The 27,493-nt window shown below is 48.1% G+C and overlaps 1 protein-coding gene across 4 annotated transcripts; it reads left to right on the forward strand.

Annotated features, from left to right (window-relative positions):
- Positions 1-45: 45 nt before the first annotated feature.
- LOC106594398 (cingulin) lies at positions 46-27,493 on the forward strand. Of its 4 annotated transcripts, none has more exons than XM_045718938.1 (20): positions 46-260; positions 8,508-9,570; positions 9,684-9,772; positions 9,873-9,942; positions 14,745-14,840; positions 15,372-15,493; positions 15,746-15,857; positions 15,963-16,175; positions 17,861-18,009; positions 19,248-19,368; positions 19,672-19,884; positions 20,000-20,221; positions 20,339-20,587; positions 20,751-20,921; positions 22,317-22,568; positions 23,752-23,835; positions 23,910-24,028; positions 24,353-24,461; positions 24,534-24,697; positions 26,995-27,270. In XM_045718938.1, the coding sequence occupies exons 2-20, from the start codon at positions 8,509-8,511 to the stop codon at positions 27,131-27,133; spliced, it is 3,756 nt and encodes a 1,251-aa protein (XP_045574894.1). In that variant the 5' UTR covers positions 46-260; position 8,508; the 3' UTR covers positions 27,134-27,270. The 4 variants fall into 4 exon arrangements, with proteins under 4 accessions (XP_045574894.1, XP_045574895.1, XP_045574897.1 ...); XM_045718939.1 differs by lacking the exon at positions 46-260 and adding an exon at positions 27,285-27,493 and having other exon boundaries at positions 26,995-27,145; XM_045718941.1 differs by lacking the exon at positions 46-260 and having other exon boundaries at positions 26,995-27,145; positions 27,190-27,233.

A 27,493-nucleotide genomic window follows, 5' to 3' on the forward strand; every position in this document is an offset into this window, starting at 1 on the left:
CTGCTATGTGCTCAACCAATACCTGTATTCCCTCTAGCGAGGCTGGGCGGCTCGTCTGGCATCGGTCACAAAGGTAACAGGTTGGAGCTGCATTTAACGAATTTATCTGTCTGTCTCGAATTATGGATATGCTCTGCTCTTTCAGAAGTGTTTTCTGTCCGATTTAAACATTATCTGTATTAACACCAAGTAAAACAACAGAAGAGGACTCGAAAGTCGAAAATAAATTGATGAATTGTACTACTTTGACCAAATAGCAGGTATGTTTCTGGATGTTGTTTAGTTCGCTCTAGTTAGCAAGCTAGCTAGCGAACTAACCCAGACAGTTAGGTTAACTAGCTAGTTATGACAGTAGCTTAGGGTTAGCTTGCTAGCTCTAGCTGGTGGCTTGCACATTACAGACACATAGCTAGCTAATACATTTGTCCGCTCAGTCTTTGATAACTTGCTCTCTTGTTGGTGTCTTCTTACCCTAAGTTTACTTTTAATGATGGCGAAACGGTGCTGAGTAACGTCACTCAGAATTCAAAGGCCACGGAGCAGGTGTATCTTTGCATTGCCTCGTTTAGATCTCTCCCGTAGTGGAATTCTCATTTAAAACCATGTGTACAGTCAGTGTACCCATCTGTCAATGGCACACGTTCTCTTTTTACATGTCAGTTATTTGACTTTCTCAGAGCTCAACTTCAACAACTTGGCTCACTGCCTCTCTTCTCCCAAGTTTCACTTGCGCTACATGATACTATGACGCATACACTGAAGAATTCAATGTAGCCAGCGAACTCTGTTCAAAAGAGACCTAAACGTAACTATTTACCATTCTTTGTCATTTTATTGGCCAACATTCAGTGATTACTCATGGACATGTGGCCTACAGAAAGTGGCAAGGGTGTTGTCTCATTTCTGATGTTAGATCGCAAGTGTTAGATGTTTGATAAGGTGATGATATGAATTTAAACTTGACATTGATGTCTATGCATTATTTTGGCTGTTAGTATGTAGAATTTAACACAGCAGTGTATTGATGACAGATGGGAGAAAGCTCAGCCTGAGGGACATGTTTTACTGTTGCCACAGGCACAGAGTGACAGACAGACAGACAGAGAGAGGGAGAGAGAGACTGACAGAGGGAGAGTGACAGAGCGCGATAAGACTGTTTACAGATTGGATGCTCTTAGAGCAGAGACCCTGAAGTGTGCAGGTAGAAGGTGTGTTTAAGGGGGCTGTTTACTGAGCATCACAGTGTGGAATGTGGGTGACTGGGGGGGGGTATTAGGTGCTTCTATTTGGTGTTTTTGTTCCGTTTGGCAACACTGAAGTCTTCTTTATTATGCCAATGAGTGCCATTGGAATCAGAGAGGAAGAAATGGCTGTTTGAGTGTGAGAGGAGTGGAAAAGGGTCTGGTCTAAGTCAAGAATGTAATGAAGAGACAGAAGGGATGAATTGCCAATCACCAAGGAAACAGTCTTAACTGAAGGACTGTCTTGGGGACCCAAGTTGGTGTGTTATTTACATTTTCTATTGACAGCAGCATTAATGTGGAAAGTCTTTGGTATTTCAGCCGTCAGCCACTCATGACTGACAGTCATCAGTAGGGCCCTATAAAATCTGTGTTCTGGATGGAACACAGAATCTAGACACTAAAATGGAATTCAACAATATTTGAACAATATTATCTTTTGTTTTTCTATTAAAGTGTGATTTTGAGTGAACCTGAATAAACTGCGAAAAACGGAAACCTAGAAAAACAAAACGGAGAAATCAGGCAAAAAATCTACCAGATTTTATAGGGCCCAACATCAGTCATGATATGGAATCTATTTGTCACCACAGAAGGAGACAGTCATAAGGCTATCCTCTTTCAGGTGCTTTCACTGAAGCACTGCCCTATATGCAGGGACAAGGCCTTGGTTGTAGAGTACAGTCCAGTATCGTGATGAAGCTTAGAGGAGGCTAAGTGGGAACAAAGATTTCTAGCCTACTGACTTTATGCTCTCTACTCTCACTATTGAATGAATCAAAGACAGCCACAGCCATGACTCCATACTGCAGTGGTCTCTTTCCACACTCTCTCTCTCTCTCTCTCAATTCTCCCATCCCTCCCCAGAGATGGAGGTGGCCTTAATTCAATTCAGTGCGGGAGAATTACATTTGAGAGCAGAGCCGGCGGGTTAGGAAACACTAAAGGCGTCTGCATGCATTCCAGCTGAAACGGTTCGGAAGAGTTTGTGCATATATTACGACGACATTTTGACCTTTTTTTTAATTCGTTTTGGACTTTTGTTCGTTTTGGCTGTTCGGGGCACTTTTTTTTTTTTTTCTTGAGGCAAGCCGAAGTCTACGCCGCTTCGTTGGTGATTGGTCAACAGTAGGGATTCTTCAATAGTTTTTGTTGTCATTCAACAAGAGATGAATGACAACTGCACCAAACATCTTAGATGTAGGTTTTATTTTTATTTCCTGTAAGATCTCCTCTGCAAAAATGTCAAAATTAATGACAGATTACTTGAGTTATTCATTCAGACTATTTTGAGGAAGTGTACACTGGCTACGGCGTCTCAAAATGGACAAACAGTACTATTGCCGCTTTTTTCCCCCCCTTGTTTTTCAAACAAAGGTCTCGTCTAGGCGCCAGCTGAACTGAAGCATGCTGACGCCTTAAGGGAGTCAGTAATCTGAGGACTCTAGAGTCTGAGTGAGGACTCCTTCACCTGCTCACACTGTAGTCAGTCTGTTGTTAGGCTGCAGGGCACCATCCCTTACCTATTCTCTCTAAAGTACATGGTGTGAAGCACTGGCTAAACAGAAGCCTGTTGGTCTTAACCTCAGACAAGTATCCACAGTCAATCTCTGTTGCAGGTCCGGTCAGCTGCCTCATCATGTGCTTCCCTCCAGAGAGATAGACACATAGATTTGGAACCCAGGGGAGGGATAGAGAGAGAGATGGCGGGATAGAGAGAGGTTAGGGGGATGGAGGGAAGACTGGAGAGTTTAGAGAGATGGATGGATGAGAGAGGGAGGGAGGGAGGGATAGAGCGGTTAGGAAGATGGATGAGGGAGGGATAGAGGTTAGGAAGATGGATGGAGGGATTGGGAGGGAAGGAAGGATAGAGAGTTTAGAGAGAGGGCGGTAGGGATGGAGGTTAGGATGGGAGGGAGGGATAGAGAGGTTATGGAGAGGGAGGGAGGGAAGGATAGAGAGTTTAGAGAGAGGGCGGTAGGGATAGAGGTTAGAGAGAGGGCGGTAGGGATAGAGGTTAGAATGGGAGGGAGGGATAGAGAGGTTATGGAGAGGGAGGGAGGGAAGGATAGAGAGTTTAGAGAGAGGGCGGTAGGGATAGAGGTTAGGATGGGAGGGAGGGATAGAGAGGTTATGGGAGGGAGGGAGGGTTTGAGATGGTTAGAGGGAGGCAGTGAAGGAGGGATAGAGACAGGTTAGAGAGATGGACAGGTTAGAGAGATGGAGGGAGGGTCAGGTGCAGAACAGTGATATAAGTGAGGCAGACAGACAGACTGAGGGAGAGCTGGAGAGGGCCATGGGGGAGAAGAGTGTTGCGTTCCCAGCATTTCTGCCCTCATTTTCTGCTCCACATCGTTTGGACAATAGGATGGGCTCACCCTCTGTCCCCTGACTGTCTCCCCTTACCCTGGCCCTCTCCTCTCCGCTGTCCCCTTTCACTGCTAGCAGCTGAACTGGCCTGTTGGAAGTGGCTTGACACACTGACACACAGAAAGATAGATAGATAGATAGAAAGGGAGGTGGAATGAGAGAGAAAGGGAGGTGGAATGAGAGAGAAAGGGAGGTGGAATGAGAGAGAAAGGGAGGTGGAATGAGAGAGAAAGGGAGGTGGAATGAGAGAGAAAGGGAGGTGGAATGAGATAGAAAGGGAGGTGGAATGAGAGAGAAAGGGAGGTGGAATGAGAGAGAAAGGGAGGTGGAATGAGATAGAAAGGGAGGTGGAATGAGAGAGAAAGGGAGGTGGAATGAGAGAGAAAGAGTGAGGGAAATGGCTGGGGTCCACTCCTGTGTTCCTGTTATGTTTGGTCCTATTCACTGTCAGTTCTCCCTGCTGAGACTGAGCCTCTGTCTCACACACGCAGGCGCACAAGCAGGCAGTGTTTCCCAATATGTTTCAGTACTAGGGACAGGCAAGCAATGCTCCTCCCTCCTTAGAGTAGCCAAGTGCCTAGATTAAACTGTAGAATGAAATAAATCAATGTCAGGAGGTCAGCAACATACTCCCAAGAACAAGGGATTTAGAAATACTGCTTTAAACTCAACCTCTACAACTGATTATGGATGATTAGCCTATGCATGCAGAAAGAAGGGTTGGTGTTGAAGATCCTTTGTATCTGTTGACCTATATCTGAAATAAATATCCTAGGCTTTCTGTTGTCCTGTCTGGAAGACCTGACTTGTAGCTGTCTTTCTGTTGTCCTCTGTCTGAAAGACCTGACTTGTTTCACCACTACTTGCCATTAGGAGGTGTGTGTGACTGCGTGTGTGTGACTGTGTGCACGTGTTACGGTTGTCTGCACCAATGTACAGTGACGGGGGGGCTTGTTCTATGGCATGCTTTGGATGTCTGTCTTAGGGCGAGGTATGTGCTAAGTGATGAGCTGAACTGTACACACAGGAGTTGTAATTACAATGGCATGATTAATTGTCATGCAAATGGCCACGGTTATTGTCATTTTTGTTGCAAAATGTTTTGCGCTTATAATGCATCTGTAAAAATGAGTTAGGACTAGAGGTCGACCGAGTATGGTTTTCCGATTATTGGAGGGCCCAAAAAAGCCGCTACCGATTAATCGGCCGATTTGTATCTATATATATATATTTGTAATAATGACAATTACAACAATACTGAATGAACAATGAACACCGTTCCGTATTTTATCTAACGGGTGGCATCCATAAGTCTAAATATTGCTCTTACATTGCACAACCTTCAATGTTATGTCATAATTATGTAAAATTCTGGCAAACTAGTTCGCAACGAGTCAGGCGGCCCAAACTGAACGCAAGAGAAGTGACACAATTTCCCTAGTTAATATTGCCTGCTAACCTGGATTTCTTTTAACTAAATACGCAGGTTTAAAAATATATACTTCTGTGTATTGATTTTAAGAAATGCATTGATGTTTATGGTTAGGTACATTGTGCTTTTTTTCCGCAAATGTGCTTTTGTTAAATCATCCCCAGTTTGGCGAAGTTGGCTGTCTTTGTTAGGAAGAAATAGTCTTCACACAGTTCGCAACAAGCCAGGCGGCCCAAACTGCTGCATATACCCTGACTCTGTTGCACAGAACGCAAGAGAAGTGACACAATTTCCCAAGTTAAAAGAAATTCATGTTAGCAGGCAATATTAACTAAATATGCAGGTTTCAAAATATATACTTGTGTATTGCTTTTAAGAAAGGCGTTGATGTTTATGGTTAGGTACACATTGGTGCAACGACAGTGATTTTTTTTCGCGAATTGCGCTTGTTAAATCACCTGTTTGGCGAAGTAGGCTGTGATTCAATGATAAATTAACAGGCACCGCATCGGTTATATGCAACGCAGGACAAGCTAGATAAACTAGTAATATCATCAACCATGTGTAGATAACTAGTGATTATGTTAAGATTGACTGACTGTTTTTTATAAGATACGTTTAATGCTAGCTAGCACCTTACCTTGGCTCCTTGCTGCACTCACATAACAGGTCGTCAGCCTGCCACGCAGTCTCCTCGTGGAGTGCAATGTAATCGCCCATAATCGGTGTCAACTTGAAATCGGCCCTAATTAATCGGCCAATTCCGATTACTCGGTCGACCTCTAGTTAGGACATACCTAATGACACCCCTGTCTCCAAAATGAATGAGACAAATGAACCTGCTCCTTCCGACTGTGCCGATCTGTTTGTAAAATAATTTGAATCTTTCCCACTTCATTTAAAAATAGAAAAACTTCTATTGCATAAACTATCTACTTGAATATAAAGTTGATTCCCCTTTCTACTAAAATTAATGTATTATAACGATTATTTTTAGTTCAATGTTGTCCTTTTAATTGTCGGCTACAACATTTATACGATAATTCTGCCAAGCCTAACACACACGACACACACTCATCCTCTAGTCAGATTGACAGATTAACCTCAACCTTTTAGTCATTTTGTCATACTCATATATCATCTGTCTGTACTGTAATGATATGAGCATAGCCACAGGAAGTAGTTTGGGGGTGGGGATACTCATATCATTACAGTACAGACAGATGATATGAGTATAACCTCAACCTCTTAGTCATTTTGTCAATCTGTCAATCTGACTAGGGATGGTGTGTCTCTCTCCTCTCTCGTCCTGATAGCCAGGGCTTTGATTTATACTGGACACCAAATATAAACTGCACCAAGGTATTCACTGACGCTCTTTACCACACCACTGATCACCTGTGAGCTTGTGTTCCTGCTTGTACACAGTTCATTCCAGAGTGTGTATGAGGAGTGGAGCATGTGTGGGGGCTGGGCTTCCTATCCACAGGAACAAGAGCTTGACATTGATTTATCACCACCATGACACACACTGATAAGAGAGGAGAAACTCTGGACTCTGTTTTTGTGTGTGTCGGTGAGGGAGGTAGGGAGAATGAAAGTTTGTCTGTGTGTGAAAGAGGGAGAGAATGAGAGAAGGTGGAGAAGGGTGGTAACTGGGTTAGTGCCTGGTGTTGTAGTTGGTTGGTCATAAGTGCAAAGAAGACATGCTAATGAGTAATGACCTAGTGATGACAGCTGACCATGTTAATGAGGCATGCAGTGTAATGACCTAGTGATGAGAGCTGACCATGTTAATGAGGCACGCAGTGTAATGACCTAGTGATGAGATCTGACCATGTTAATGAGGCATGCAGTGTAATGACCTAGTGATGAGAGCTGACCATGTTAATGAGGCATGCAGTGTAATGACCTAGTGATGAGAGCTGACCATGTTAATGAGGCATGCAGTTTAATGACCTAGTGATGAGAGCTGACCATGTTAATGAGGCATGCAGTATAATGACCTAGTGATGAGAGCTGACCATGTTAATGAGGCATGCAGTATAATGACCTAGTGATGAGAGCTGACCATGTTAATGAGGCATGCAGTATAATGACCTAGTGATGAGAGCTGACCATGTTAATGAGGCATGCAGTGTAATGACCTAGTGATGAGAGCTGACCATGTTAATGAGGCATGCAGTGTAATGACCTAGTGATGAGAGCTGACCATGTTAATGAGGCATGCAGTGTAATGACCTAGTGATGAGAGCTGACCATGTTAATGAGGCATGCAGTGTAATGACCTAGTGATGAGGGCTGACCATGTTAATGAGGCATGCAGTGTAATGACCTAGTGATGAGAGCTGACCATGTTAATGAGGCATGCAGTGTAATGACCTAGTGATGAGAGCTGACCATGTTAATGAGGCATGCAGTGTAATGACCTAGTGATGACAGCTGACCATGTTAATGAGGCACGCAGTATAATGACCTAGTGATGAGAGCTGACCATGTTAATGAGGCATGCAGTATAATGACCTAGTGATGAGAGCTGACCATGTTAATGAGGCATGCAGTATAATGACCTAGTGATGAGAGCTGACCATGTTAATGAGGCATGCAGTATAATGACCTAGTGATGAGAGCTGACCATGTTAATGAGGCACGCAGTATAATGACCTAGTGATGAGAGCTGACCATGTTAATGAGGCATGCAGTATAATGACCTAGTGATGAGAGCTGACGTGGCACAGGTCACCATAGAGAGGGAGGCGGGAACTCCTGAGACATTTCAACACATGGACATGATACAGTCAGACGTCAACAGTTTAAAAACCTCAGATGAAGACTGAGTGACAAAGGGACATGTAGAGGGAGACTGAGTTGACTTACTGAGGGAAACAGAGGAAGGATCGTTCACAAGGACTGGCTGTGGATCATGTGTGATTACAGTTGATTGATCTAATAAAGATCCTAGATTGAGGAAGGAGACTCACCTTTGCTGGGCTGGTTGGGCAGGGCTGGCCTGGCCTAGGCAGGGATTTCTAAAGAAAAGGAAAAACTAAACCAAGTGGAAGTAAAGAGAGAGAGAGAGTGAGTACACGTAAGGGGAGCCAGAGAGGGAAGTAGGGTGTGTTTTCCAGGTTAATGAATAATAAAGGTCACTATGAACAAAGTCCATTCTAAAGCAACTCCACTGAGACTCGTTCTCTCACACACCTTTGTAACTTGCAAACCCAATAGAAACACACAGTCCACCCTCTTTCTGTGTGTCTGCATGATATTCATACCAGTCAGATATTCAGTTGACCTACTTTCCCGGGAGAGAAAACAATAAACTACTGCTGTCACATTCACTTCTTTAAAGTATAACACTTGGAATAGCTGTACTAATTTTGTCTTTCCCCCTCTCTACTTTCTCTCCCCTCTCGCTGTCTCTCCTCCTCCGCCCCGTCCCCTCTCGCTCTCTCCCTCCCCAGTATGAGTACTCCATCAGGTCGTAAGAGCCCCGTGGACTACGGCGTTCAGATCCGCTTCATCAACGACTCAGGAGGGGTGCTCCCCTCGACCCAGCTGAGATCCAAGCCCCCCTCCACCTCTAAGTATGGGGTGGCTGTCAGGGTCCAGGGTATTGCTGGACAACCCTATGTGGTTATGAAGGACGGGGGCCCAAAGGGAGATTCGTATGGGGTGCAGCTCCGTACCCACTACCCCCCGGGTTACGGCAGTCTGCCCCGCAGGAGAGACAGAGAGGAGGGAGGGGGAGAGGGAGAGGGGGGAGAAGGGCAGGGAGGAGCGTTACGCAGGGCACAGTCACATGGTTCATTACTGGAGAGTGAGGGGGGAGGAGGATTTGGGAGACCACCAGGGGATGGGAGGTCTGGTAGCTATGGGAACCTGGATGGAGGGATTGGGGTCGCTGAAGAGGGAACAGATAGAGGGGTGAGGGAGGGGGGTATGGGGAGGAATATCATGTGTGGGTCGTATCAGTCCGGGCTCAACGGGTCACTGGGGAGGGGAGGGGGGAGTCAGAATGCCCCTGACCTCCATCCTTCCCAAACAGAGCAGCCCCCCCTGACCATGGCACAGCCCCACCCCCAGAGCCTGCTTTACCCAGCACAGCCCCACCCCCAGAGCCTTCCTTACCCAGCACAGCCCCACCCCCAGAGCCTGCCTTACCCAGCACAGCCCCACCCCCAGAGCCTTCCTTACCCAGCACAGCCCCACCCCCAGACCCCCGTCAACAGACTGATCAGCAGGTTTGACGGCAGCAGTACCAGAGAACAACAGAGGGGGCGCTCTCCTGTAGCAGAGGACCCTAGAGACACCATCTCCCCTTCCCTCGCCCCCAACCCCTACTCTTCCTCTTCACCGTCTCTCACCCCCAACCCCTACTCCTCCCCTCCCTCCTCCACTCACAGCAGCCTGGGGCGGGGCCAAGGCTCCGTCAGCAAGGCAACGCCCCACCCAGCCAATCAGCGGGCTCCGCCGGGGACGTTTGTCGCTGTGGAGACGACGTCAACCAATCGGACAGACCCGCTGGTAAGAGACTGGACGGGAGGGGAGAGCGGTTACTAACTAGTATACTTAGCTAGTACATTATCAATACCTCCAGTAAAGTTTAAAAACATACTAACACTGAGCTCTGTCTAAAGGTGACCCCTGACCTTCTGCTTCAGAGTTCAGAGGTCACCAGAGAGGAGGAGCAGGTCATGCAGACCATCTACAGCGTCCTCAGAGAAGGGTACAGCATTTATCTTACTGTGTCATTCAACATTAATTTAGGCCAGTTATCAACATCCTTCTGACCGTGTGTATTTGACCTGTTGTTGTTCACCCCTCAGGACTAGTGAGAGTGACTCAGTCATCAGACACAAAGTCAGGGTGATCTTCCAGAAGATCCAGGGACTCAAGGTACTTTAATATACAGTGCATTCGGAATGTATTCAGACCCCTTGACTTTTTCCACATTTTTATTATGTTACAGCCTTATTCTAAAATGGATTAAATAAAACATTTTCCTCAGCAATCTACACACAATACCCCATAATGACAAAGAAAAACAGGTTGTTAGAATTTTTGTTTTTACATAAGTATACGGACCCTTTCCCTTTGATTGGAGTCCACCTGTGGTAAATTCAATTGATTGGACATGATTTGGAAAGGCACACACCTGTCTATGTAAGGTCCCACAGTTGACAGTGCATGTCAGAGCAAAAACCAAGCCATGAGGTCAAAGGAATTGTCCGTAAAGCTCAGAGAGAGGATTGTGTCGAGGCACAGATCTGGGGAAGGGTACAAAAACATTTCTGCATCATTGAAGGTCCCCAAGAGCACAGTGGCCTCATCATTCTTAAATGGAAGAAGTTTGGAACCACCAAGAACCAGATGGTCACTGACTGAGCTCTAGAGTTCCTCTGGAGATGGGAGAACCTTCCAGAAGGACAACCATCTCTGTAGCACTCCACCAATCAGGCCTTTATGGTAGAGTGGCCAGACGGAAGCCACTCCTCAGTAAAAGGCACACGACAGCCCGCTTGGAGTTTGCCAAAAGGCACCTAAAGACTCTGACCATGAGAAACAAGATTCTCTGGTCTGATGAAAGCAAGATTAACCTGTTTGGCCTGAATGCCAAGCATCACGTCTGGAGGAAACCTGGCACCATCCCTACGGTGAAGCATGGTGGTGGCAGCATCATTCTGTGGGGATGTTTTTCAGCGGCAGTGACTGGGAGACTAGTCCGGATTAAGGGAAAGATGAACGGAGCAAAGTACAGAGCGATACTTGATGAAAACCTGCTCCAGGATGAAAACCTGCTCCTTCCAACAGGACAACGACCCTAAGCACACAGCCAAGACAACGCAGGAGTGGCTTCGGGACAAGTCTCTGAATGTCCTTGAGTGACCCAGCCAGAGCCTGGACTTGAACCCGGTTGAACATCTCTGGAGAGACCTGAAAATAGTTGTGTAGCGACACTCCCCATTCAACCTGACAGAGCTTGAGAGGATCTGTAGAGAAGAATGGGAGAAACTCTCCAAATACAGGTGTGCCAAGCTTTTATTTGATTATTTATTTAACCTTTTTTATTTAACTAGGCAAGTCCGTTAAGAACAGATTACCATGACCATGATTACCATGACAGCCAACCAAAAGGCAAAAAGCCTCCTTCGGGGACATACCCAAGAAGAAGAGGCTGTAATCGGTGCCAAAGGTTCTTCAACAAAGTACTGCGTAAAGGGTCTGAATACTTATGTCAACGTGATATTTCAGTTTTTTATTTTTAATACATTTTGCTTTGTCATTATGGGGTATGTGTGTAGATTGATGGAAAACAACAATTTAATTCATGTCAGAATAAAGCTGTAACGTAACAAAATGTGGGAAAAGTCAAGGGGTCTGAATACTTTCCGAATGCACCTTAGTAGTACTCTAATATACATCTCTATTTGTCCCAAGCTCAAGGTACTCTTATATACAGTGAGCTCAAAGTATTGGGACAGTGTCACACTTGTTGGTTGTTTTGGATGTTCAGATAGGAATAGAATATGTTTCTAAACTCTTCTACATTCATGTGAATGCATAGTCCTGAATGAATATTTCATCATTTTTTATTTCACCTTTATTTAATTAGGCAAGTCAATTAAGAACAAATTCTTATTTTCAGTGACGGCCTAGGAACAGTGGGTTAACTGCCTTCTTCAGGGGCAGAACGACATATTTTTTTACCTTGTCAGCTTGGGGATTCGATCTTGCAACCTTTCGGTTACAAGTCCAACGCTCTAACCACTAGGCTACCTGCCGCCCCATAATGATGAGTGAGAAAGTTAGACCCCCCTTGCCAACCTCTTACCATTACAATAACAAGGGAGGTTAGCGTTTTATATCATACCCCCAAGACATGCTAACCTCTTACCCTTACAATAACAAGGGAGGTTAGTGTTTTATATCATACCCCCAAGACATGCTAACCTCTTACCATTACAATAACAAGGGAGGTTAGCGTTTTATATCATACCCCCAAGACATGCTAACCTCTTACCATTACAATTACAAGGGAGGTTAGCGTTTTATATCATACCCCCAAGACATGCTAACCTCTTACCATTACAATAACAAGGGAGGTTAGCGTTTTATATCATACCCCCAAGACATGCTAACCTCTTACCATTACAATAACAAGGGAGGTTAGCATTTTTTGAAGGGTAAGATATTTATGCCTCTAACTTTCTCACTCATCATTATTCTGAATAATCCATAATCATGGTAGTATACACATTATTAATGTAGAAGTGTTTAGAAACATATTATATTCTTATTTACAATAAAAGTAACTCCAAAATTACACAATACATTATTTACCACTCATTTCTATTGGGCAAAAAAGTATCAAACGCTACCAAAACAAACAGCAAATGTGTCCAACAAGTTTGTGGTCACAAGCTTGATGTAGTCATTGTTTGCTAGGAATATGGGACCAAATACTAAACTTTTTACTACTTTTTAATACACAAGTGAATTTGTCCCAAGCCCATTTTAGGGGACCAGAGGTATATCTACAAAAAGTGCTGTAATTTCGAAACAGTTTGCCTGATATGGATGAAAATACCCTCCAATCAAAGCTGACAGTCTGCACTTTAACCTCGGAGTCATTGTATCATTTCAAATCCAAAGTACAGAACAAAAAATAAAACAATGTGTTACTGTCCCAATACTTTTGTGCTCTCTGTACATCTCTATACACCTCAGAAGTATTCTAATACACATCTCTATACACCTCAGTAGTATTCTAATATACATCTCTATACACCTCAGTAGTACTCTAATACACATCTTAATACACCTCAGTAGTATTCTAATATACATCTCTATACACCTCAGTAGTACTCTAATACACATCTTAATACACCTCAGTAGTACTCTAATATACAGTACCAGTCAAAATGTTGGTACTTATACATGTATACATTGTAGAATAATAGTGAAGACATCAAAACTATGAAATAACACATGGAATCATGTAGTAACCAAAAACATGTTAAACATCAAAATATATTTGAGATTCTTCAAAGTAGCCACCCTTTGCCTTTGGCAGGTTTGCATACTCTTGGCATTCTCTCAACCAGCTTCATGAAGTAGTCACCTGGAATGCATTTCAATTAACAGGTGTGCCTTGTTAAAATGTAATTTGTGGAATTTCTTTCCTTAATGTGTTTTGAGCCAATCAGTTGTGCTGTGACAAGGTAAGGTTGGTTTACAGAAGATCGCTCTATTTGGTAAAAGACCAAGTCCATATTATGGCAAGAACAGCTCAAATAAGCAAGGAGAAATGACAGTCCATCATTACTTTAAGACATGAAGGTCAATCAATATGGACAATTTCAAGAACTTTGAACGTTTCTTCAAGTGCAGTCGCAAAAACCATCAAGCACTATGGTGAAACTGGCTCTCATGCGGACCGCCACAGGAAAGGAAGACCCAGAGTTACCTATGCTGCAAAGGGTAAGTTCATTAGAGCTACTAGCCTCAGAAATTGCAGCCCAAATAAACGCTTCACAGAGTTCAAGCACATACACATCTCAACATCAACTGGTCAGAAGAGACTGCGTGAATCAGGCCTTCATGGTTGAATTGCTGCAAAGAATCCACTACTAAAGGACACCAATAAGAAGAGACTTGCTTGGCCGAGAAACACGAGCAATGGACATTAGGAAATCTGTCTTTGGTTCCAACTGCTGTGTCTTTGAGAGACACAGAGTAGGTGAACCGATTTCCGCATATGTGGTTCCCACCGTGAAGCATGGAGGAGGAGGTGTGATGGTGTGGGGTGCTTTGCTGGTGACATTGTCGGTGATTTATTTAGAATTCAAGGCACACTTAACCAGAATGGCTACCAGGGTTCTGCAGCTATACGCCATCACATCTGGTTTGCGCTTAGTCCCACTATCATTTGTTTTTCAACAGGACAATGACCCAACACACCTCCAGGCTGTGTAAGGGCTATTTGACCACGAAGGAGAATGATTGAGTGCTGCATCAGATGACCTGGCCTCCAGAATCACCTGACCTCAACCCAATTGAGATGGTTTGGCATATTGGACCGCAGACTGAAGGAAAAGCTGCCAACAAGTGCTCAGCATATGTGGGAACTCCTTCAAGACTGTTGGAAAAGCATTCCTCATGGAGCTGGTTGAGAGAATGCCAAGAGTGTGCAAAGCTGTCATCAAGGCAAAGGGTGACTACTTTTGAAGAATCTCAAATATAAAATATATTTTGATTTGTTGAATACTTTTTTAGGTTACTACATGATTCCATATGTGTTATTTCATAGTTTTGATGTCTTCACTGTTATTCTACAATGTAGAAAATAATAAAAATAAAGAAAAGCCCTTGAATGAGTAGGTGTGTCCAAACATTTGACTGGTACTGTACATCTCAATACACCTCTGCGGTACTCTAATATACATCTGTATACACCTCCGCGGTACTCTAATATACACCTCCGCGGTACTCTAATATACACCTCTATACACCTCTGCGGTACTCTAATGCACATCTCTATACACTTCTGTAGTACTCTAATATACATCTCTGTAGTACTCTAATATACATCTCTATACACCTCCGTAGTACTGCTCATCCTCTTATTTCAGTTTGTCATTGGTGGTGCTAGCTGTCATTCTATGGGGTATCCACTTAAGTCACTCTCCCCCTCTCAGCCCAGTGAGAGCTCTGGTGAGGAGTGGAGGAGAGAAAAGAGGGATCTGGAGAGGAAGATGATGGAGCTACAGACCTCACTACAGGAGGAGAGGAGGGTGAGTGGAGGAGAGTAGGAGAAAAGAGGAAGGAGGGATCATTTGGGACGTGATGGAAAGAGTGGAGCGATGGTGTTTGTTTGGCACCTAGGGAGCTCTCACGGTGAGCTGTTTCAACAGTACACACACCAGCTGAGCCCACCGTGTGTGTGTGTTCTGAGAGGAGCTGCTGTTGTGGTTTTTAGTGGCAGACTACATGCCCTAAAAGCCATGTAAATGGACCACAGATGATTTAAACCAGTTTAAACCTGTTGGGTTAGAGGTGGACCCAGTATTCTATCTGATAATGAGTCATCATGTGTTGGCTTAAGGGAGTTGGGCTGGTATTTAACTCTAACACCCTATAATCACTTAATCATGTATGTGAATTCTACTGAGGAAACACGCCTGTCTGACACTATTCTGAAGAACACACAGCATGTTTAGAGAATCATGCCTGTTCTCCTAAATATTTCACCTCCCCACTGTCTGTCGTTGTCTGATGTTGTGGTGGTCATGTAGCCTACAGTATAGGACTGTGTGTGTGCATAGGGCTCTGTGGGCAGCTCTGACCCTGTGTTAAAGGCAGAGCTGGAGTCATGTCTGGATGAGAACATGCAGCTCCAGGAGACTGTGGACAGGACGAAGACTGAACTACACCAGACACACTCTGAGTGAGTAACAGTGAGCAGGACAAATGACCTGGGTAGAAAGAAACCTTGAGAGGAACCAGGCAGGTTGAAAGTGACTCCAGGCCGCTGGATCAGAAGTAAAGGTCCCTGCTGGTTATAATGATGGCTTATTGAAAGGTTCTTTGTTAGTGTTGAGATAAAGAGCATCAGATCTGTCTTGTAAAATACATTTTATCTCAATGAGAATAACCTGTAGAAATAAAGGTTAAATGAATAAATCGAGGTCTCTGTCAGGCTGAGTCAGTTGCGCATGGCGAGAGAGAGTGCTGAGTCCAGAGTCAGAGAGATGGAGGACCGACTGGTTGAGCTACAGGAGGAGCTGAGGACAGAGAACGGCAACAAGACGGTAACACAACACACATTTGGGTGGTCTTGAGACACAAGATCTTTGTTGTGCACTCTTTGTAATTGTCCTGTAGGAATGTGTTATGTGTGTATTGTGTGTCTGCAGGACCTAGTGATGTGTCAAGCGTCTCTGTCAGAGGTGTCCATGTTGAAGCAGAAGCTGGAGGATTCTCTGAGACAGAGAGAGAGGGAGCTGACGGCCCTGAAGGGAGCCCTGAAGGACGAGGTGGCCACGCACGACAAAGAGATCGAGACACTTCGAGAACAGTACAGCACTGACATGGAGAGATTGAGGAGTACCATGGAGCAGGTCTCACAGGTACACACACAAGTTTCAACGTTTATTCACCACGGCCACAGGATACAGCAGGTGGAAAACGGTACAGTCAAAATCTTACTTGAGAGCTCTTTCCCAAGAAGAGCTCTTTCCCAAACACGCGTGCACTGAGGGAGCAGCAGAGTGTGAAGTGATTGAGACCCACTGGCTTCACACCGGTGCATTATAGCAGGAACAAGTGATTACACCGTTACGTTTGACTGCACAGACAAAGCCACAAGCAGCAGACTAGCAGTACATCAGCTGATCTCACATTCTTAATGACACGTCTTACTCTCTCTCTCCCCACTCTCTCTCTCTCATATCCACCCTCCCTCTCTCTCCCCACTCTCTCTCTCTCATATCCACCCTCCCTCTCTCTCCCCACTCTCTCTCTCTCATATCCACCCTCCCTCTCTCTCCCCACTCTCTCTCTCTCATATCCACCCTCCCTCTCTCTCCCCACTCTCTCTCTCTCATATCCACCCTCCCTCTCTCTCCCCACTCTCTCTCTCTCATATCCACCCTCCCTCTCTCTCCCCACTCTCTCTCTCTCATATCCACCCTCCCTCTCTCTCCCCACTCTCTCTCTCTCATATCCACCCTCCCTCTCTCTCCCCACTCTCTCTCTCTCATATCCACCCTCCCTCTCTCTCCCCACTCTCTCTCGCTCATATCCACCCTCCCTCTCTCTCCCCACTCTCTCTCGCTCATATCCACCCTCCCTCTTCTCTCCCCACTCTCTCTCTCTCATATCCACCCTCCCTCTCTTCTCTCCCCCTCCCTCTCTTCTCTCCCCCCTACCTTTCTCGCCCCACTCTCTCTCTCATATCCACCCTCCCTCTCTTCTCTCCCCCCTACCTTTCTCTCCCCACTCTCTCTCTTTCTCCCCACTCTCTCTCTCATATCCACCCTCCCTCTCTTCTCTCCCCCCTACCTTTCTCTCCCCACACTCTCTCATATCCACCCTCCCTCTCTTCTCTCCCCCCCTACCTTTCTCTCCCCACTCTCTCTCTCTCTCTCTCTCATATCCACCCTCCCTCTCTTCTCTCCCCCCTACCTTTCTCTCCCCACTCTCTCTCTCTCTCTCTCTCATATCCACCCTCCCTCTCTTCTCTCTCCCCCTACCTTTCTCTCCCCACTCTCTCTCATATCCACCCTCCCTCTCTTCTCTCCCCCCTACCTTTCTCTCCCCACTCTCTCTCTCTCTCTCATATCCACCCTCCCTCTCTTCTCTCCCCCCTACCTTTCTCTCCCCACTCTCTCTCTCTCTCTCATATCCACCCTCCCTCTCTTCTCTCTCCCCTACCTTTCTCTCCCCACTCTCTCTCTCTCTCTCTCTCATATCCACCCTCCCTCTCTTCTCTCCCCCCTACCTTTCTCTCCCCACTCTCTCTCTCTCTCTCTCTCTCATATCCACCCTCCCTCTCTTCTCTCTCCCCTACCTTTCTCTCCCCACTCTCTCTCTCTCTCTCTCATATCCACCCTCCCTCTCTTCTCTCTCCCCTACCTTTCTCTCCCCACGCTCTCTCTCTCTCTCTCATATCCACCCTCCCTCTCTTCTCTCTCCCCTACCTTTCTCTCCCCACTCTCTCTCTCTCATATCCACCCTCCCTCTCTTCTCTCTCCCCTACCTTTCTCTCCCCACACTCTCTCATATCCACCCTCCCTCTCTTCTCTCTCCCCAGTCTCAGGCGGGTATCGAGTCAGAGCGGTTGCGTGTGAATGCGTCGGTGCGTACTCTACAGCAGCAGCTGGAAGACTGCAGGGACGAGAGTGGCCACTGGATGGCGCAGTTCCACAGTATTAGAGATGAACTACGGACCACCAAACAGGAGTGCGTACACGCACGTACAGAGAATACAACCTTACTTTGAAATGCTTACTTACAAGCCCTTAACCAACAATGCAGTTTTGAGAAAAATAAGATTTAAGTAAAATAGATAAGTAAAAAATAACAGTAACTAAGGAAGTTTGACTGGTACTGTACACACACACACTTCACTTACAAAGTCTTGCACATCTCTTCCTGTTTTTCAACCATCCATGTATAGATCTATGTAACCATCCATGTATAGATCTATGTAACCATCCATGTATAGATCTATGTAACCATCCATGTATAGATCTATGTAACCATCCATGTATAGATCTATGTAACCATCCATGTATAGATCTATGTAACCATCCATGTATAGATCTATGTAACCATCCACATGTCCCAATTCTGTTCTCTCGTTCTGTACCGTTAATGTCTCCTCCTCTCATTGTGTCTTATTGGCTAGAGACCCGCCCATCACCCCTGAGCCACTGTGAGGGAGCCTATATATGTGCTGTCTATAGGTTATAGCCATGCTAGTAGCCCGTGCTAGTAGCCCGTGCTAGCAGCCAGCCGTGCTAGCAGCCAGCCGTGCTAGCAGCCAGCCGTGCTAGTAGCCCGTGCTAGTAGCCAGCCGTGCTAGTAGCCAGCCGTGCTAGTAGCCAGCCGTGCTAGTAGCCAGCCGTGCTAGTAGCCAGCCGTGCTAGCAGCCAGCCGTGCTAGCAGCCAGCCGTGCTAGCAGCCAGCCGTGCTAGCAGCCAGCCGTGCTAGCAGCCAGCCGTGCTAGCCCTTAGCCTACGATGTCCGCGCCTCCGCGGAAATGTAATCAACATATTCAAAAAATCCCATCAAAATGTGTCTGTTTAAGCTAGAGAAATGTTTTTTGCATGGGCTGCATGCATGTTAGTAGCCGTGGTATGACCATCTTAAAACAATTCCATATTTTAGAACCCCCCTCCCCTGGCTTAGACTCTAGAGGGTTTTAATAGCTGCGCTTTATGGCCGTGTAGCTGACATTCTAGTTAAACCAGCTTCTGTGTTTCTCTATTTGACTGACTGAAGAATTTGTGATACCGTAGAATGACCTAACTATAACAACAAAACATTTTATCAACTTTGAGGAACTGATATCAGCATTGGAGATTGAACTGTAGCCTCTGATCAAACTAAACGTGTCTGATCAGTGCTGATCTGTGACTTGATTTCTAGATTTTGAAATGGATCTTGTATTGGTTAAAATGTTGTGTGTGTTGCAGGATGCTGCAGGCTCGTCTGGAGAAAGAGGAGCTTGAGGAAGAACTGAACGAAGTACAGGAGAGAGTCAACACCATGAAACAGCAGATACCAGACCCCAGTCATACACACACACTCAACCAGGTACACACACACACTGATACTGACAAACACACACACTCAACCAGGTACACACACATACTGACAAACACACACACTCAACCAGGTACACACACACACACTGATACTGACAAACACACACACTCAACCAGGTACACACACACACACACTGATACTGACAAACACACACACTCAACCAGGTACACACACACACACACTGATACTGACAAACACACACACTCAACCAGGTACACACACACACTGATACTGACAAACACACACACTCAACAAGGTACACACTGACACTGTTCTCCACTGTCATGTCAGGAGCTGCAGAGTTTGCGTGCCGATCTGCAGCAGGCCCAATCAGAGGCAGAGAAGAAAAGGGCGGAGCTTGATAAAAAGGTCATGGAGGTAATCTCCCTGAAGAAGACCAACCAGGAGCAGGAGGCGGAGCTTAAGTATGAGATGGACAGGCTGAGGGGCCAATCAAATCGGGCCAAAGAGGATCTGGCCAAAGCCCAGGAGAGAACCAAACAGGTGTGTGTTGTGTAGTACCAGCTATGTGACTGGGAAAGATGGCCACTTTTCCTCCCTTATATTCACAATCTCCATCCTTCTCTCAACCACTCCTCTCTCTTGTTTCTCTCCATAGCTCCCTGACCCGTCGGTAGTGTCTGGCCTGCAGTCAGAGCTGACTGATGCTCGTGGGGAGAGAGACAGACTGGGAGAGAAACTCTCCAGCACTGAGCAGGAGCTGCAGTCAAACACAGAGCGGCTGGCCAGAACCCAGACAGAACTAAACGCTCTCAGAGACTCACAGCAGGAGCAGGAGGCAGCTAACACACGCCTCCGAGAGAAACTCTCACGTCTGGAGGTGAGACATACACACTGCTACACACACACACACACACACATTACACTACCTCTTTCTCACAACTCTTTGTTAGTGGGTGTGTTGTGTTTCACAGTATGTATTTGTGTGTGTCCCCAGTCTCAGCTGGCTTCCAGTGCATCAGAGAGTTCGGAGGCAGAGCTGTCCCTCCAGGCGGAGTTGAGGGGGCTGAGGCAGGAGCTTGACGAGGCCAGGAGAGGAGCCTCTCGGCTGGGCCAGGACCACCGGCAGCTCAGCCTGCGTCTGGAGGAGATGGAGAAGGAGAGGGACCAGCTCACACAGACCAACACACAGCTGGAGGAACAGAGGAGACAGCAGGAGCGGTCCCTGGACAAACTCAATAAGGAGGTGAGGAGTGTGTGTCTACATGGGTTTTTCTGATGCTCTGTGTACTGCATTGAAGTGCTGTATTTACAAATGTACACTGTGCAAATAAAAATCTAGTTTTCTCTGTCCTCTTACTCCTCGCTCTCTCCTTGCTCTCACTCTGCCTCTTTCTCTGTCCATGTAGTTTGAGTCTCTGTCCCAGTTGTCTGGTGAGGAGGTGCAGGTTCTCAGGGCCCAGCTGGAGGAACAGAGAGAGAGATCTCGCAGGGAGACACAGGAGGTCCAGAGGCAGGGCAACGACAGACTGGTAGAACTGGAGAGGAGCCAGACCTCCCTCAAGAGACTGGAGGAGGAGGTGAGCGGGATGGAGGGAGGAGTTGGAGGAGGAAAAGAGGGAGGAGTTGGAGGAGGAAAAGAGGGAGGAGATGGAGGAGGAAAGGGTCTTCAGGAGGTGAGAGAGATGGATGGAGGGAGGAAGGGACGGGCTAAGAGAGGAGGAGGAAAGGGTCTTCAGGAGGTGAGAGAGATGGATGGAGGGAGGAAGGGATGGGCTAAGAGAGGAGGAGGAAAGGGTCTTCAGGAGGTGAGAGAGATGGATGGAGGGAGGAAGGGACGGGCTAAGAGAGGAGGAGGAAAGGGTCTTCAGGAGGTGAGAGAGATGGATGGAGGGAGGAAGGGACGGGCTAAGAGAGGAGGAGGAAAGGGTCTTCAGGAGGTGAGAGAGATGGATGGAGGGAGGAAGGGACGGGCTAAGAGAGGAGGAGGAAAGGGTCTTCAGGAGGTGAGAGAGATGGATGGAGGGAGGAAGGGACGGGCTAAGAGAGGAGGAGGAAAGGGTCTTCAGGAGGTGAGAGAGATGGATGGAGGGAGGAAGGGACGGGCTAAGAGAGGAGGAGGAAAGGGTCTTCAGGAGGTGAGAGAGATGGATGGAGGGAGGAAGGGACGGGCTAAGAGAGGAGGAGGAAAGGGTCTTCAGGAGGTGAGAGAGATGGATGGAGGGAGGAAGGGACGGGCTAAGAGAGGAGGAGGAAAGGGTCTTCAGGAGGTGAGAGAGATGGATGGAGGGAGGAAGGGACGGGCTAAGAGAGGAGGAGGAAAGGGTCTTCAGGAGGTGAGAGAGATGGATGGAGGGAGGAAGGGACGGGCTAAGAGAGGAGGAGGAAAGGGTCTTCAGGAGGTGAGAGAGATGGATGGAGGGAGGAAGGGACGGGCTAAGAGAGGAGGAGGAAAGGGTCTTCAGGAGGTGAGAGAGATGGATGGAGGGAGGAAGGGACGGGCTAAGAGAGGAGGAGGAAAGGGTCTTCAGGAGGTGAGAGAGATGGATGGAGGGAGGAAGGGACGGGCTAAGAGAGGAGGAGGAAAGGGTCTTCAGGAGGTGAGAGAGATGGATGGAGGGAGGAAGGGACGGGCTAAGAGAGGAGGAGGAAAGGGTCTTCAGGAGGTGAGAGAGATGGATGGAGGGAGGAAGGGACGGGCTAAGAGAGGAGGAGGAAAGAGTCTTCAGGAGGTGATGGTATTGGTCAGGGGTAGTCAACTGTCACCCTACGAGGTCCAGAGCCTGCTGCTTTTCTGTTCTACCTGGTAATGAATTGCACCCACATGGTGTCCCAGGTCTAAATCGTTCCCTGATTAGATGGGAACAATGAAAAAACACAGTGGAACTGGCTTTGAGGTCCAGAGTTGAGTTTGAGGGGTGAAGGTGTTTGGTTTTTAATGCTGATCCAGAGTGTGTGTGTGTGTTGTGCGCCAGGCGTCCCGTCAGAAGAAGGAGCTGCTGTCTGTGGTTGAGGAGAGAGACAATGTTCAGCTGGACAAGGAGCTGCTCACCAACCGCCTGCACCACCTAGAGGCTGAACTGGAAAACAGCAGGAGCAGCCTCACAGACAAGAGCAGGGAGCTCCGCAGCACGGAGGACAAGATGAAACGACTGGAGCTGGAGCTGGAGGAGGAGAAGGGATCTGTGGAGCTACTCACTGACAGAGTCACCAGGACCAGAGACCAGGTACACACACACACACACACACACACACACTATAAATGTGTGTCTAGCAGCTTTCAGCAGTCTGTTGGTTAACAGTTGAAAGAACCAGGACCAAGCTAGGAAAATAATGTACTCGTTAACTCTCTCTCCTCTCTCTTTCTCCACTCACCCTCTTTCTCCTCTGTCTGGCGCTCCTCTGTCTCTGGCGCTCCTCTGTCTCTGGCGCTCCTCTGTCTCTGGCGCTCCTCTGTCTGGCGCTCCTCTGTCTCTGGCGCTCCTCTGTCTCTGGCGCTCCTCTGTCTCTGGCGCTCCTCTGTCTCTGGCGCTCCTCTGTCTCTGGCGCTCCTCTGTCTCTGGCGCTCCTCTGTCTCTGCGCTCCTCTGTCTCTGGCGCTCCTCTGTCTGGCGCTCCTCTGTCTCTGGCGCTCCTCTGTCTCTGGCGCTCCTCTGTCTCTGGCGCTCCTCTGTCTCTGGCGCTCCTCTGTCTCTGGCGCTCCTCTGTCTCTGGCGCTCCTCTGTCTCTGCGCTCCTCTGTCTCTGCGCTCCTCTGTCTCTGGCGCTCCTCTGTCTCTGCGCTCCTCTGTCTGGCGCTCCTCTGTCTCTGGCGCTCCTCTGTCTCTACGCTCCTCTGTCTCTGGCGCTCCTCTGTCTCTGGCGCTCCTCTGTCTCTGGCGCTCACCTCTGTCTCTCGCTCCTCTGTCTCTGGCGCTCCTCTGTCTCTGGCGCTCCTCTGTCTCTGCGCTCCTCTGTCTCTGGCGCTCCTCTGTCTCTGGCGCTCCTCTGTCTCTGGCGCTCCTCTGTCTCTGGCGCTCCTCTGTCTCTGGCGCTCCTCTGTCTCTGGCGCTCCTCTGTCTCTGGCGCTCCTCTGTCTCTGCGCTCCTCTGTCTCTGGCGCTCCTCTGTCTCTGGCGCTCCTCTGTCTCTGCGCTCCTCTGTCTCTGGCGCTCCTCTGTCTCTGGCGCTCCTCTGTCTCTGGCGCTCCTCTGTCTCTGGCGCTCCTCTGTCTCTGGCGCTCCTCTGTCTCTACGCTCCTCTGTCTCTGGCGCTCCTCTGTCTCTGGCGCTCCTCTGTCTCTGGCGCTCCTCTGTCTCTGCGCTCCTCTGTCTCTGGCGCTCCTCTGTCTCTGGCGCTCCTCTGTCTCTGCGCTCCTCTGTCTCTGCGCTCCTCTGTCTCTGCGCTCCTCTGTCTCTGTCTGTCTGTGTGAAGATGGAGCAGCTGCGTTCAGAGCTGATGCAGGAGAGATCCTCCAGACAGGACCTGGAGCTGGACAAGAATGCCCTAGAAAGACATGTACGTTAAGTATGCGTCTCCACTGAAATGATCTTAAGGTCTGAGTGATGATTATGTTAAATCTCTCTCTCCAGATGAAGGAGTTGAAGACCAGAGTATCTGATATGGAGGGTCAGTCTCGCTCCTCTGTAGGAGTGGCTCAGCTGGAGAGTAAAGTTCATGAGTTGGAGGAACGCCTCCACAGCGAGGATAGGTACACCGCACACTACACATCCCACAATGCACCACACCCCAGGAACTACAGACCCCACAATGCACCACATAGTCTAGAATATGATATTTTATGGTTGGTATGGGGGTTTACTATTAGTTAGAGAAGTGTACCTCACTTCAAATTGACATTCACATTATTGATGACAAGTAAAGCTTATGATATTATGAACTGGTCACACATCTGTACCCAGAATCACCTTGTTCATGTTTGTGCTAAAGAGTTAAGTGTGTCTGTGTGTGTCTGTCTGTGTGTGTCTGTCTGTGTGTGTGTCTGTCTGTGTGTGTCTGTCTGTGTGTGTCTTAGGGAGAAGAACTCCATGTTGTCGTCTCAGCGTCGCCTGGAGAAGAAACTGAAGGAGCTCAATTTTACCCTGGAGGAAGAGAGACAACAACACACAGAACAGAGAGACCAGGTACACACACACTCACTCACCCTATACACACACACTCACTCACTCACCCTGACTGATTCCTCTGTGTTGTAGCTGTCTCTGCGTGTGAAGGCTCTGAAGAGACAGGTGGATGAGGGGGAGACAGAGGTAGAGAGGATGGAGGGATTGAGGAGGAAGGCCCAGAGAGAGATGGAGGAACAGATGGAACTAAAGGAGGCCTTGCAGGGCAGAGTCACCGCGCTGGAGACTGAGCTCAAGTAAGTCTGTGTGTTGTTGTGTTTCCAAGTCTGACACTCTACCTGTTTCATGTTAGATTACTAAGTATCTCCTTTCTCCTAGATGTGGCTCTTCTTCTGAACCAGCCCAATTATATCTGTTCTCCTCTACTCCCTCCAGGCCTCTTTCTGTTCTCCTCCACTCCCTCCAGACCTCTTTCTGTTCTCCTCCACTCCCTCCAGACCTCTTTCTGTTCTCCTCCACTCCCTCCAGACCTCTTTCTGTTCTCCTCCACTCCCTCCAGACCTCTTTCTGTTCTCCTCCACTCCCTCCAGACCTCTTTCTGTTCTCCTCCACTCCCTCCAGACCTCTTTCTGTTCTCCTCCACTCCCCTCCAGACCTCTTTCTGTTCTCCTCCACTCCCTCCAGACCTCTTTCTGTTCTCCTCCACTCCCCTCCAGACCTCTTTCTGTTCTCCTCCACTCCCCTCCAGACCTCTTTCTGTTCTCCTCCACTCCCTCCAGACCTCTTTCTGTTCTCCTCCACTCCCTCCAGACCTCTTTCTGTTCTCCTCCACTCCCCTCCAGACCTCTTTCTGTTCTCCTCCACTCCCTCCAGACCTCTTTCTGTTCTCCTCCACTCCCCTCCAGACCTCTTTCTGTTCTCCTCCACTCCCCTCCAGACCTCTTTCTGTTCTCCTCCACTCCCTCCAGACCTCTTTCTGTTCTCCTCCACTCCCCTCCAGACCTCTTTCTGTTCTCCTCCACTCCCCTCCAGACCTCTTTCTGTTCTCCTCCACTCCCTCCAGACCTCTTTCTGTTCTCCTCCACTCCCTCCAGACCTCTTTCTGTTCTCCTCCACTCCCTCCAGACCTCTTTCTGTTCTCCTCCACTCCCTCCAGACCTCTTTCTGTTCTCCTCCACTCCCTCCAGACCTCTTTCTGTTCTCCTCCACTCCCTCCAGACCTCTTTCTGTTCTCCTCCACTCCCCTCCAGACCTCTTTCTGTTCTCCTCCACTCCCCTCCAGACCTCTTTCTGTTCTCCTCCACTCCCCTCCAGACCTCTTTCTGTTCTCCTCCACTCCCTCCAGACCTCTTTCTGTTCTCCTCCACTCCCCTCCAGACCTCTTTCTGTTCTCCTCCACTCCCTCCAGACCTCTTTCTGTTCTCCGCCACTCCCCTCCAGACCTCTTTCTGTTCTCCTCCACTCCCCTCCAGACCTCTTTCTGTTCTCCTCCACTCCCTCCAGACCTCTTTCTGTTCTCCTCCACTCCCCTCCAGACCTCTTTCTGTTCTCCTCCACTCCCCTCCAGACCTCTTTCTGTTCTCCTCCACTCCCTCCAGACCTCTTTCTGTTCTCCTCCACTCCCCTCCAGACCTCTTTCTGTTCTCCTCCACTCCCTCCAGACCTCTTTCTGTTCTCCTCCACTCCCTCCAGACCTCTTTCTGTTCTCCTCCACTCCCCTCCAGACCTCTTTCTGTTCTCCTCCACTCCCTCCAGACCTCTTTCTGTTCTCCTCCACTCCCTCCAGACCTCTTTCTGTTCTCCTCCACTCCCTCCAGACCTCTTTCTGTTCTCCTCCACTCCCTCCAGACCTCTTTCTGTTCTCCTCCACTCCCTCCAGACCTCTTTCTGTTCTCCTCCACTCCCTCCAGACCTCTTTCTGTTCCCCTCCACTCCCTCCAGACCTCTTTCTGTTCCTCTCTTGTCATTGGTAATGAGTTCAGTGAGCTGACATTTACTGGCAGCCTGTTCACTCCCCACAGCCAAACTAGCGTGCTCTGTGTGTGTTGGTTGTGTATCATTCTATGGATCACTGAGCTCCTCTCTGATCCCTCAACAGAGATGCTGCTATGAGACACACGTCATTAGAGAATAAAGCAGTCGGATTCAAACACACACACACACACTTCGTCAGTCACACTCACCCAGCTGTGTAAAAGTGTCTCATTAAACCCCACTCAACAGTGCTGTGGGAACACACACACACACACACACACACACACACACACACACACACACACACACACACACACACACACACACACACACACACACACACACACACGTACGTGCAGGTCAGCTGTGAAGGGGGAGGCAGAGACAGATCTAGCAGACAGAGCAGTCATCCCTGTATGTCACACCAGTCAGTTCCCATATCTGACCAGCAGAGGGCTCTCTCCCTGACAGATACTACAGGGAACTACACTGTCTACTGTAGAAGTCAACTCTCTACTACCACACGTTTGCTGAGACCCACCTACAGCCTCTGTTATAGTGAACAATAGATGATGAAGATAACATTTCTGAAGCTGATGGTGATGATGGTGTGTTTCAGGAGGAAGGTGCAGCAGGCGCAGCGTCAGGCCCTGGACTCGTCGGCTCTGAGCTCTGACGAAGATGATGAAGCCCTGTACGACCCCTCCAGCATCACGTCCATCCTCACTGGGAGCAACCTTCACACCAGCTCCTGCTAGAGGGAGGGAGGGGTAGTGGCAACCTTCACACCAGCTCCTGCTAGAGGGAGGGAGGGGTAGTGGCAACCTTCACACCAGCTCCTGCTAGAGGGAGGGAGGGAGGGGTAGTGGCAACCTTCACACCAGCTCCTGCTAGAGGGAGGAGGGAGGGGTAGTGGCAACCTTCACACCAGCTCCTGCTAGAGGGAGGGAGGGGTAGTGGCAACCTTCACACCAGCTCCTGCTAGAGGGAGGGAGGGAGGGGTAGTGGCAACCTTCACACCAGCTCCTGCTAGAGGGAGGGAGGGAGGGGTAGTGGCAACCTTCACACCAGCTCCTGCTAGAGGGAGGGAGGGGTAGTGGCAACCTTCACACCAGCTC

Source organism: Salmo salar, chromosome ssa05, assembly GCF_905237065.1.
Source record: "Salmo salar chromosome ssa05, Ssal_v3.1, whole genome shotgun sequence".
Lineage (NCBI taxonomy): Eukaryota > Metazoa > Chordata > Actinopteri > Salmoniformes > Salmonidae > Salmo > Salmo salar.